Source organism: Engystomops pustulosus, chromosome 1, assembly GCF_040894005.1.
Source record: "Engystomops pustulosus chromosome 1, aEngPut4.maternal, whole genome shotgun sequence".
NCBI lineage: Eukaryota > Metazoa > Chordata > Amphibia > Anura > Leptodactylidae > Engystomops > Engystomops pustulosus.
Window position 1 is genome coordinate 118,324,310 of NC_092411.1, and position 13,959 is coordinate 118,338,268.

The 13,959-nt window shown below is 40.2% G+C and overlaps 1 protein-coding gene across 4 annotated transcripts in view; it reads right to left on the reverse strand.

Moving 5' to 3' along the window:
- Positions 1-13,959, reverse strand: part of TJP2 (tight junction protein 2) — a 70,830-nt gene that overhangs the window by 42,724 nt on the left and 14,147 nt on the right. For 3 of the 4 annotated variants that reach the window (XM_072151215.1, XM_072151223.1, XM_072151200.1), the window contains exon 2: positions 11,477-11,597. Coding sequence is in view for 2 of the 4 variants with exons in the window: in XM_072151200.1 (XP_072007301.1) it covers positions 11,477-11,597 (121 nt within the window). In the remaining 2 variants the exon portion in view is untranslated. Of the gene's footprint in view, positions 1-6,723; positions 6,968-11,476; positions 11,598-13,959 lie in introns of those variants that run through there. The other variant, XM_072151206.1, reaches the window with a different exon arrangement.

Sequence of the window (13,959 nt, forward strand, 5' to 3'; positions counted from 1 at the left end):
TTTCTTCACTCCCCACCATCAAAAATCACCATCGGTAATTTCACAGAGATGGCAAATTTAATGTTTTCATACATTTACAAAAATTAATACTTCCTGTAGAAAAAAAAAAATCTTCATTTTGCCATCTTCTGGCTCTAAAAACTTTTTCATACTTCAGTGTACAGAGCTGGCTGTGGTGTCCTTTTTTGTGAGAGGAGATGAAGTTTTCAATGCTACCATTTTGAGGACTGAATGGCCTTTTGATAATTTTTTTATTACATTTTTTATATTTTACAAAATGGAGAAAAAAAGTGGCATTTTCAGCTTTGGGAACTATTTTTCATTAGGGGTTTAAACGTCGGGAATAACCGTTATTATATTCTGATAGATCAGACATTTTGTGACGTGGCGATACCCAACATGATTTTTATTTATCAGTTCTAGGGAAAAGGGGGGGCGATTAGAATGCTTAATTTTTTTTTTAAGATTTTTTGTTACGATTTTTCAGACCCCCTAGGTTACTTTAATCCTAGGTTGTCTGATTGATGCTACCACATACTGCCATACTACAGTACGTCACGGGGAACAATGATCTCGGCCCATGCGCCAACTTTGTACTACAGCTTTGCCAGCGGAAATCATACAGTTAACACCCGATGCAGCAAACACCCACCTTGTATGGAGAAAGGGCTCAGCCCGTGAGCCCTCTCCATACAGCAGTAGCCGACATGTGATATACTATTACTTCACACGTAGCCCATCTGCAAAATTTTTATAATAGTCGGACAACCACTTCAAGTATGTTGGCCCATGCTCTGTACCATCTATTAGTTGGCCTAGTTCAGTACACTTAATTCTTCCATCTTGTACGAAAAGGGGCATTGGTCACAGTAAAAGGGGATATGGCTTTAGGGCAAAAGTCAAAATGCCTTAAGAAACCCTTAATAAACGTGGCGCAAATTACTCAACAACAGTATTTGGGTTAAGCCACTGTCATAAATCTCCTCCGCTGAAAGAAAATCTACCACTCACAAAAAAGTGAAAAACACCTACATATACTCACCTGTCCTCCTTTTCATCTTCTTTCCAGGTGATCCCAGTGTGTCAAGATTTGTGAAGACAAACACCGGGATCACCTGGAAAGAAGAATTATAAAAAAGCGTCCAAATGCGTGGGGACGAGATGTGATAGGAGAGGGAGGCATCTGGCATGCAAGAGGCTTGGATTAACACCTTTTGCGTGACGTCACCTACCTCTCCCAGCATCCCCACATATTGCCATACTGTAGTATGGTAGTATATGATAGGATTGATCAGACAACCTAGGGTTAAAGTACACTAGGGAGTCTGAAAAATAGTCAAACGGCACAAATGCGTTTTTTCACCATTTTCACTGCATTTGGAATTTTTTTTCCCACTTCCCAGTACATGGCAACACCATCACTATGAAGTGCAATTTGCAGAAAACAAGCCATCACATAGTTCTTTATGTGTAAAATTAAAAAAGTTGGGGAGTGTTAATGAAAAAACAGGAAAGGGCCTGGTCCTTAACCAATTACACAGCATCTTAGATCCCATATGTATCCAAAGTAGGTTTTGCTACAGTTAATTGTAACTGTAAAGTCCATTGTAAATATTTCGGTGGGTTCTGTAGCATCTACAGTAAATGGATTTCCGCATTACCTATAGAGCAGGGTATGGAACAGTCAGTATAAGCATTTAAAAATATGGAATATAATGTTCTGTTATCTATGTATATAATTCCACTTAATGTTGAGTTATAGAAAGTGAGCTATCCTAGAGCCAGATGCATGAGAAGAAACTTGAGGAGGAGACTTCCGAGTGCAGAGAACAGCTCACAGTAGCTGTCAAATATTTAACTCGGCCCGCCAATCAAAGTGTGTTTCCATTGGAACCTAATCCTTGTTGTGTAAACCGAGCTCCCAGATCTCCACTAATACATTAGCTTGTTAGCAAGCCATGTAACCAAGAAAGTTCCAAAAGCTCACGAGAACATAATATAGAGGAATCCTGGTCACAAAATCCAAGTCATGTCTGATCCCCGATACTACAGTGCTACATAATTCATGTTGTAAGTCTACAAATATAAACTGAAGAGATCTAAGCAGAAACATGACTATCCAATGTAATTCACTTGTAAAATAAAGGAAAATGTACATCCAATTACATGTAACATTCCTAAATTGAACGGAAAAATTGTATTAAAGAAAAAAAAAATCTAACTTATTTTAGTACATAAAATGCTTCTTTGTCAGCTTAGCATTATCCTGTTATAGATTTAGTTTCAGATGGGTTTTCAAAAAATATTTTTTCATAGCGGCACTTTAAATATAAAATGACTGCCGTACTGATCCCCTTTCTGTATCTCATAACCACTGGCTATAGAAATGACCCTCTTTACGAACAGGTCTGTATATAGAGGAAGGGACTGCCAGTTTACCTGCCACATTTCAGTACATGGGTAATGTAACAGTTCCTACAGTTCCAGCGCTGGCGTTTGACTGGATGACAGGGAGTCCTTGCATCATATTTCTGTATAATGCAACAACTTCTGTCTTGTGCGGTCTGGGGGATTGGTCTAATCTAGAGTTCCTTTTCCAGGGACTGAACATGTCAAGTGTGTAATCTTTTCTCTCAAAGGAGTTGAAGACCCATCCTCTGATGATACAGATCAGCAAATTCATGAGAGAAGTATAAAGAGGCAGGAAAATGAGAATAGAGGAAGACTGAAAGAACAAAGTGGAAAAATAATGAGGAAACAACTTCACTGCTGTACAAAGCACTGTTAAAGCATATGGCAAGTACTCCCTGGTCAATATAAATTTTTTGCTGAAGGTTTTGCATATTATAGTGGCTCAAAACCAACCAGGCGTTATTTATTTGCAGGTTTTTCTAAATTATGCAGGAATGGAGTGGAAACTACACATGCCTGCCCACTCCACCAGCCAAACCGCCCCTCCACGTCCAAATGGTGCGGAGGTGGCGTAGTCCCTGCAAACTGCCATATAAGCAGTGATAAATCTCCCCCATTTTGGTGTACCTTTACCCAGGCCATTCTTCACCAAGCAGTTATTTGTTTATAAGTCATAAACGATTGTATAACGCAAAAGATAATGTTTGTATTTCAATAAGATTCTAGAAGCATTTTATGGGATCTGCAACATATAGTTACAACAGACTGGTTCTGCACTGACATCTTGGGCCGCATGTAAATATGTGTGATTGTTTTCCAAAAACAAATGATCTGGGGTAAGAAAAAAACAGTTGCAGTTCCTGCTTTTCAAACGCTTTAGGTGACATATACAAAGCATTAGGGCACTTAGTATAGAATGTTACTTCATTACCATATTGCCCAAAGCTGCACCACAGCTTAAAAACATCAGCTGTGCATAAACACAGCTTACTATCAGGGTAGAGAGCCAACAAATGCCTGCAAGCAGTGTGCAATATATTAGCCAAGATGCAACCAAAAAGAGTGCTTGCTAATGCGGTAGCCAATATTTCCATATTTCTACCGCATGTACAGCATTGGGCTGAGCGATTAATTCATCCCTCCAGCTCCTGACTTTCAGTTACAAAGTTAGGGGGAAAAGGAAAGACATAAAGAAAAGTGTGCTTCAACTGAGAGAAAGGGGTTGTGGACATACAGGGGATAAGAAGATGAAAGATATGAGAAATTGGGGGCATAGAGATAAGAGGGAGAAAGCTAGAGAGATGGGGACATATAAATAAAGATAATATTATTATTAACAATAATACTTTATATAGCACCATCAAATTCTGTAGTGCTTTACAAATCATAGGGGATGTAAGCAAAAATAACAAATATTTTCAAATTTCAAATTTTTCGGACTATAAAGCGCACAAAAATCCTTCGATTTTCTCAGAAATCAAAGGTGCGCCTTATATATGAACTGTACTAACAGACAACAGCTGCCTCGAACTGTGCACATGTCTGCAACCTGCTGGTCATTCATCCTTATAATCCGATGCGCCTTATATATGAACCTAGACGTTTTAGCAGGCATCTATTGATGGTGGGCCTTATAGTCCGAAAAATATGGTACATTACAAACAGCCATATGGAACAATAGACATTATTATTACAGTATTATTCTCTTTAATAGGACAAGTTTATAGGCGCCACAGTTTTAGAGAAATAACCATTTATCCCTCCACCCAGTCAGCTGAAGGCAGAATGCAGAAGAAGCTGGTGAAGGTATTTTGCATAAGTACATACACCCTCTGCACCTGTCTCTGAAACGGGGAAAGGGTGACGAATTTACACATTTATAATATATTTTGGTAAAGGTTTATGACATTTTACTGTATATTAACAAAAAACTTCAATGTTAAAAACTACAAAAAAAAAAGTTTCACATTTTGTTAATATATTTTGAGCGGTTCCAAAGACATTGTTTGATTAAGAGTATAACAGAACTGCAAAACTTAGACATTAATGACTGTCACAAAAGGTTTAAAATAAAAGAAATTCATAATTTAATTTTAGCCAAAATCATGCAGCTTTAGCAGTTTAAATTTCTGCTCAATTTTATAAGGTGATGAAATTAGCACAGATGCAAAATGCACTACTGCATTAGTAGTAGTAGTTTGCTTTCCTTTTTTACCCACAGTGATTAACACCTTGGCCCACATTTATTAACCCCTTAACAACCCAGCCCTTTCATTTTTCACTCTCCACCTTCAAATATCCATAACTTTTTTTTCTTTGTTTTCTGTGTAACAAATTGCACTTCATAGGGACAGTAGATAATATTCCATGCCATGAACTGGGAAGCGGGAAAAAAATTCCAAATGCAATGAAATTGGTGAAAAAAATGCATTTGCGCCATTTTCTTGTGGCTTGAATTTTACAGCTTTCACTGTGCTCCCCAAATAACATGTATGATTTATTTTTTGGGTTGGTAAGATCAAGGGGATATAAAATTTATACAGGTTTTATGTTTTCATACAAAAATTAAAACCTCCTGTACAAAAAGAAAAATTCTCTATTTTGCTACCTTCTGGCACTAATAACTTTTTCATACTTCAGTGTACAGCGCTGGGTGTGGCTTTTGTGACTTTTAATGACATTTTCAATGATACCATTTTGAGAACTGTATGGCCTTTTGATCACTTTTTTCATTGATTTTTTTTTTATATTTTGCAAAATGGTGAAAAGTGGCATTTTCAAATTTTGCTGGTCCCTTGCTGGACCACTTCCCCGGTGGCCGCTCCCCTCCACAAGGCGTGGAGGTGGCATAGCAGCAAAAGTAGTCACAATTTCTTGAAATGTGCAATAAATTGCAATTATTTCAGCACTTCTACACCAGAAACTGGCAACTGTTAATGGAGCCTGGAGCACCTCCAGCTCATTTGCATACGGCTTTTCATCCTGGTGGTAGATGTCCTTTAACAAAATGTTGTAAAGGGAGAAAGAGAATATCGATGAAAATCTCAACTTTATAAAAGTGGTATCTTCGAGAACATAGCAACCCAAAGAATACAAACATCTGCAAAGAGTTTGTATGTTCTCTCCGTGTTTGCGTGAGTTTCCGCCAGGTACTCCGGTTGCCTCCCACACTACAAAACATACTGGTAGGTTGTTTAGATTGTGAGCCCCATTGGGAACAGGGATTGACTTGGCAAGTTCTGTATAGGGCTGCGTAAACTGTAGGCGCTATACAAATAAATAATTATTAATATTATTATTACATTGTACGATTTGCCAGGAGTGGTTACTATACCAGACAGTGCAAGTACTTTGTTTTTCTCTATTTAACTGAATAAAAGATGAGCTCCACTTCTCCCAACATGGTGCCTTTGGCTTCTGACTCCATTTAGGGCTGCCTAGAACTACAGAATGTTACCCCCCACTGTTATTATGCTGATACTATCCTGGGGATTCATCATCGGTATTTCAATAGGCCTGGAGACCTATAGAAATCCACAGACCCCTAATCTGGTGGGTAAACAGGGTGCTGCCTATCTGACCTTGTGAAATAACAATACACAACCGAAGTAGCGTCATAAATAGCTTAGTCTGGACGACCACCAGATAACACAATTCACTAGGAAAATGAGGTTGCGTTCACATGGTGCGTTTTGAGACACAATCAAAATGCTTCAACTGTGACCACATGCTGAGGCAACAATGCGTTTTCATACAATGGAAAAGCAATTTTACCTCTACATGTGATCAAGGGGGAATGCTATGGACTGCGTCTCAAAACACAACCTAAACACACTGGTTGAACATGGCCTGAAATCTTCAGCAGTTCCCTATAAAAAAAAAAAAAAATATCTAATAATCCAGCAACTTTATTATACAAACATGCTTTATTTTTTTAGGTTAATTTTATAGCCAAAGCGGATTATAAGGAGAAAAAGTCAGCACAAATATTCTCTATTCGAAAATCCATTTGGTTTTAAAAAGTGAATCCGAAAACCTGAAGAAAAGATAAACTACAAGGTGTAGAAGTGTCCTTAGTACCAATCCACCCATGATGATGTGGTGCCCGCACCTGTAAGGCCGCCTGGGAGACAAGGGCATGATGCAGGACGTTGCTGCACTGTATCCCGGCATCACTACTCTCTTCATACCGCTACACTCCTTATCACTACTCTCTCCATACAGCTACACTGCTTATCTGCAGGAAAGTTTATCCTGCCCGTGACGGGTGGCTAATACCTGCCCACCTCATGCCATGCTGTGGATACTTACACCGAGCCATGCTGACAGCTTCTTGCCGTGGCTGTGTGGCGGGGGGTGAAGGAACCTGTCTCCTCTCATAGGCATCTTGCTACTGGATCAGCGCCGCAGTGTTCAGTCCAGAACCTGTCCCCGCGCACTGCACTGGACTAGTACCGATCTCCACTCAGCCAAGTGTAAACTCCCCTGGGGCAAGCTTCCAGCGGGCTCCTACCATTACCCACACGGGGGGAGCAGGGTCGTCATTGCAGACTGATAAAACTGCTACTCGCCCTTTATGGCTCAGTAAGCAGCGATACTACAAAATTAATCGTAAGAAATTAAGGAATGTATGGATAATCTGTACCCTAGGCAAACCACAGAAAAAATGGTAGCCGTGTAAAAAGCGTCATCACCTGTCCGGAGTAATGGTTCATTCGAAGTGCTGCAACTACAAGCTAGAAGTTTCACAGCAAACAAAGAGGGAGGGGAGTGTTTGCCCTGCAGTGTCCTGGGGACAGGGAATGGTTCCAGACAGGGGGTGACCAGGGCTCTCCATCAGCTGCACCACAGGACTGCCCAATCCGGATCTCACACAGCCTTATCAGTCTTTATCATGAACACCTAATACCCACACAGATAATATTATCCAGTGTATTACTGAACAAAATATATCAATATTGTTTATCACATAGAGTACACTATGTAGTCCTCAAAATAAGATGAAGAAAATCCACCAAATGCTTCACCCAAAAAAAAATATATATATGGTACAAGGCAGTCCCAGTTCTGTAGGTTTGTTTTTAAAGTGAATTTGTATGTAAATCGGAACTGTATATTATATCATTGTAACCCCAGCCAAATATTGTTTGGTCTCTGTAACAATTGTATTTTAAAAATGTTGAGTTGTCATAAAGTACAGTAAATTACCATCATCCAGAGGTCCATTTGCAATTAGGGGTCATCTGTAAGTCGGGTGCTCTTAAGTAGGGGACCACCTGTATTGATAATTCCTAATCAATGCCGTGATAGACAGATACGAGAAGTTATTAGAACCCATTTTTCAGTTTTATTTGTGGCCTGAAACAAACTGACACATCACGTGCCAGGGCTATGACTTGAATACTAATTGCTTTTAACAATTCAGCTACAATTTACATCACTTTGATGCAGAAAGTTCAGTTTAACCAAACCATTCTGGGAAAGGCCAAGCCACACACAACCATGTAACATCATCCTAAATGAATGAATGAGATGTATCCAGTTGTCACTGGTATATTGCCTATAACAAGAAAAAATTCCCCCATTCTTGAAAAAGTTTTAGCGACGGTAGTACTCTGACCATTGGCAGGAAACTTAAAATCTTCTGTAATTTATTAAGAAAGAAAACATCCATGAGAATCCATCAACGCACCTCAACCATTGATGCAGTTCTAGGAGCCAGGTGCAGGAGCAAATATGTTTCCCCCCCCCCTCAAAATAAATATCGATATATCTTGGAAACAGCATTTCAATAATACATCTCTTCTAATATATATATATATATATATATATATATATACCGTGTATATATACCGTGTATATATATATATATATATATATATATATATATATATATATATGTAAAAGAAAAATGGCAGCACTCCGAGATTTTGATGTGAAAAAAGTGAACTAGTTTATTCACACATGTTCAAGAAGGCTCCAGGTCTGAGGAGCCGAAACGTAGTGTTTGGACACATGTGTGAATAAACTAGTTCACTTTTTTCACATCAAAATCTCGGAGTGCTGCCATTTTTCTATTACTTACATGTGGATGGACTCTGGTCTAAGTCCTGGGAAGTGCACCTGAGCCATATTTATCTTTCTTATTTGAGTGCTGCTGCAATTTTGGTTTATTATATATATGTAGTGGGTTTTTGATCCCCCTGGATAATGGGCTGCAGGTGCAACAGTGAATTTTATAGTTAACCACTTGCGTTACGATATCACAAGTTAAGCTGATCCTATAAATCTCATGGTGGAACCAACAGATGGCAGATAACTGCCTACTCAAAAGCAAAGGTAGCCCACCCTGGTGATGCAATAGGATCTCTCTGAGGCTCCAAGTAGGTGATTTATTTCATGTCTCATGGGTTGACTTTTAGAACACAATTTTGTATTTCTTCTAAAAACTGCAGTGAAGCTCTGGTATGGATCAAGTGAGCACATTAGTAGTGTTGACCAATCAAAGCTGCAGACTGTGTTAGTTAGTAGACCAGGAGAGATGTGTAGTCATACCTTTAGGGGTGAATTTTTATCAAAGGATTGTAGCTGCACTGGGGAACTTCCTCAAACTACTGTCGTATTTGATCTCCATAGAAATTCATGGCGTACGGGGTGTAACATTGAGAAAGATAGGATGTCCTATCTTTTTCCCTGTACGGAGCGCTACATACGGCACCGTATCACTCAGTGCGGCCATTGCCATCTATATGTGCACCCGAAAGCTTGAGGCCGTACATATGTCCCCCATTAGGTTGTGTGCATGCAGCTTTAGGCTTATTCCGCTGCTCTAATCCCGCCAGCAATGCTATTGTTTATATTACAAACAGGTTCTCCATACATGTACAAAATGTGGGGTCACACAGAAATATAAGGTGGCCCTCATCATCGGTCCCTCATGCAGATGTTTTGCACATACATATTTTATCGAACATTTGTATCAATCACTCCACTAAAATGAAAATACAGCTATAGCTTCTAAGGCAAGGAGTCAAAAATGTTAATCTGTTCTGTCGTTGAGAGGTGGGACAGTGGGTCAAGCACCCACAGTCCAAAAGATCAAATGGAAGGCATTTTCTAATTATTTTGACCCTAACAGTCAACAGCCATCTTTGAAAGGTTAGTGATTTAATCAGTGCATATAGTGCAAGCAAATATACAGATTAGATGGAACACTGTACATGGCCTAGTTTAGTATTAATCTTCAGAGATCTCTGAATGATGCTTTAGATGTCCTTTCAAATCCAGTGGTTTCCCATATGCACAGCTATGCTCTAGAGTGGATAAAGCACTACTGGATTAGTTTTACTCTCTTTTTTTAATACTACTCTCGGCTTTATAATGTTAATTGAACTACAATAAAAAATATCAGAGAGGATTAACGTTTATTTCTAGTACATTGACAGGATTACTATTGCATTTAGGGAATTTGCTGTTTGGGTTTTAGCCACATTGCTCTTTTTTAACCTCTTATGTAGAAACTTACACTAAAATATTTCAGTATATTTTATAGTCACATATTTAGTGCTGTAGTGATAAAGGCAAAATAGCTGATTAAAGCCTCATGCAGTTGGCAAAGCCATATGATGCATCTATACAGTAAGCTATGCATACAGTTGAGGATATACTCTTTACATGCCAGGCAAAGGAACATGCCACAGATTTTATTTCTGTATACCGTATATACTCGAGTATAAGCCGACCCGAGTATAAGCTGAGACCCCTAATTTCAACACAAAAAACTGGGAAAACCTATTGACTCGAGTATAAGCCGAGGGTGGGAAATGCATTGGTTACAGCCTCCCAGTATATAGTCTGCCAGCCCCTGTAGCATACAGCCTACCCAACCCCTGTAGTAGGAAAAAAAATAACACTGTACTCATTCTTCCGACGTCCCCCATAGGTCCTCTTCTGTCTCAGACTGTCTCAGACAGTAGAAGACCTACAGGTGACGTCAGAAAGGTGAGTTTTGTTTTTTAGTTGACTCGAGTATAAGCCGAGTTAGGGTTTTTGAGCACAAATTTTGTGCTGAAAAACTAGGCTTATACTCGAGTATATAAGGTACATCTGTGAGAAGTAAAGACAGTGGCTGTCCCTTCATCATACAGTTTTGACTGTATAAAATACTAACAAATGGCATTGAGGAAATCACAACATTTTAAGTGGAAGGAGTATACATTTGTGTCCTGAATCTCATAATACAAAAATAAGCGACATTAGATGACCAGGTTTTTTAAAAAAAATATATAGACTTTCATGTTACCCACCATGCACTATAGAAAAAAGAAATCTAGCACCACTTGGCATTTATCAAAAATATGGGAAAAGTAAGTTAGAACACTTACATATATAGACATATGTCCAAATGAATCTGTGATTCAATACAAATGAGCATCAATATGTAGAAGTTTTGCAAACCCCAATGCCCCTCCATACCTTAACTACAATACATTGTTTTTGTTTAATTAATAGTTCAGACAAAGTTTTATATCTATAATGTTGGTTTCTCCATCTTCAACCCATTTTGCAAATAATCAAGGTTTTGATCATAGTAAACCCTATATTTCCTTTCCTTACACATCCCACCGAGCACAGTGCAGTGGACGGAGTCCTTACATTATAGAGATACGGTATATGATTCAAGGACTCCCTGTCTGCCGGATGAACAGCAGCATTAGCATTGTAAAAGTTGTTGCAGTGAACGTGTGGCAGTTCGGTCAGCAGACAGGGAGTCCTCGTAACATATTTACTTATGGTGCATGGACTCCTGTCCACTGCACTGCATTCAGTTTATGAAATCTGACTGGCACATGGGTCTGTTTCCATTCACTGAGCACGTTCGTGTGCAGGGTGCCTTACTGTCATTAGACAGTATACCGGAGGACACTTTCTATATGCTAACATTCTTTTCAAATATTCTGCAGTTCCACCCAGGTAACTTTAGAATAAAGGCTATACAAATATAAAAATGTGCTATATGTAATAAGAATATCCCATGCTTTCACCGAATTTATCAATGGCATACCTGGTGAAGTGATCGTCTGCGTAGTATCTTGTGCTTTGCCCCAGCGGCCTTCTTTGATGGAGGGTTCCAGTGTGGGTTAGTGTACCATTGACATGCACTAGGTAATACAGTGCTCCTTTCCCTGCAAAGAAGAATATTTATAACAATTATTGATACTATAAGAGGAATTAGTGAATTTTTTCTTGTCAGGGGTATTATAGACTGTCTCATAAGTTCATTGTATATTATAAAATTATATATATTTTTTTACTTTATGCCATAAAGCACATTGGGCTTTTATTGACTGGTAACTGTCAGCTACAATAAGGTCAACTGTCAATAGTTATAATTAATATTGTCATTAATATTATGATTAATATAATATTTTGCAATGCTCTACAATTCATTTTATATACAAAACAAAGTAAGGCATAACTGTCAGAACCGTTCAGTGTGAATTGTGTCTCAGGGGTTTTGACACGCCCGATTGCGGTGGTGCAGCAAGTTCTGACAGTAATGTGCAATGTGAATTGTGCCTTTGGAGTCTGGACACACCCGATGACTTTGGTCCAGCAGTTAATGAGTTACCTGGTCTTTGCTGGACTGATGCAGGTGATTTCAGCTCCAATCAGCACTAGTCCTATCAGCTTCTTGTCTGTCTCTCCAGCTTTACTTATAAGGCAGCTAGTGGCTCAATTGCGTGCTGGCTATTGTCTTGTTCTTACCTGGATATCCCAGCTCCCCATATTTCCCTGTGACCTCTTTGTACCTTCTGTTATCGTTGCCGATTCTCTGCCTGACTTTTGACTACCGTTTTTTGCCCACTGAATTTGTACTGCGATTCTTCTGGTTTTGATTCTGGCTTGTCGACTACCCCTTATTGTGTTGTCTGTCTTGTCCTGTTACGTGTGTCACTTACATAGTATAGGGACCGCCACCGTGGTTGTCCGCAGTTGCTAGAGCTGTCTTGAGGCAAGTAGGTAGGGACAGTGGGGGGGGTTCAGCCTTAGGGCTCACTGTCTGGTTGTCTTGCCCCCCTATTCTGACAGAATAGCCAGCCCAATATACTGTCGCTGTCATGGACAGCAGAACTACGTTGACAAATATTGTGGAACAGATGCAGCAAATCAACACCATGGTGCAGGAACTAGCTGTTCGGCTTCATGAGCAGGAGACGGCCCCACGTCAGTTTACCATGGCTTCCCCAGCACCACCTGAGCCACCTGTACAACTCCCAGATAAGTTCAGTGGGGATAGAAAGAGATTCTGTGCATTTCGGGAGGGGTGTAAATTGTTTTTTAGATTGCGCCCCTGCTCTTCTGGGGATGAGGTCCAGAAGGTGGGCATAGTTATGTCTCTACTCCAGGGGTCACCACAGGAATGGGCTTTCTCGTTACCTCCTAGTTCTCCTGAGTTGCAGACGGTGGATGGGTTTTTTCAGGCCCTAGGGCTACTGTATGATGACCCGGATAGTGCAGCTAATGCTGAACGTCACTTGACAGGTCTGAGGCAGGGTAGACGTCCTGTGGAGGAATATTGCTCGGAGTTTAGGCAGTGGAGTGGTCCCTCCACTTGGAATGACTCGGCACTCCGATTTCAGTTTCGTGTCGGACTGAATGATCGGTTGAAGGATCTGTTGGTAGCTTATCCCACTCCTAGTTCCCTTGAGGATAGCATGACATTAGCTATCCGAGTTGACAGACGCTTGAGAGACAGGCTAAAGGAGAGAGGTACATCAGACGCTTTTAGACCTTCACCTATTCGTGTTACCAACCCTAGTCCTTCCCCTTCTGCTATACCCCCATCAGAGGAACCTATGCAAGTGGATTCTACTGATGCCAAGACCAGACGTGCATATCGTGTGTTGAACAACTTATGTTTCTACTGTGGGAAAGCAGGACATCGAGTCCGGCAATGTCCATCCCTTCCTGGACCACCGCCGGAAAACTTCTACGCCTGAGTGACTATCGAGGGGGTCACTCAGGCGAACAGGTAACCTTCACCAATAAGAATAAGTTATTATTGCCTATTTCATTGTCTTTGGGAGGGAGAAACATCTCTGGTTATGCTCAGATTGACTCGGGGTCTTCTGCTAATTTTGTTAACCCTATGTTCTTTTCCGGTCTAGAGGTGTGTCCCCTTCTGCTCCAATCTCCTGTTAATGTCACAGGAGCAGACTCAGCCCCCTTTGCTCAGGGGGATATACGTTACATCACTCCCTGCCTTGAGGTTAAGGTGGGGGCAGTTCATGTGGAACGTATGAAGTTTTTGTGTCTGCATAACCTGTCGTCTGATGTGATCTTAGGTTTGCCTTGGTTGGAGAAGCACAATCCTGTTTTTGATTGGGCAAACCGGGAACTGGTAAAATGGGGTACTGAATGTGACTCCCATTGTGAGGTGGTTTCTTTTGCTGAGTGCTCTTCCATGGAAGAGGGTATTCCGAGTTTTTTGTCCGATTATGCGGATGTATTTGATGAAAAAGCTGTGGACGGATTGCCGCCACA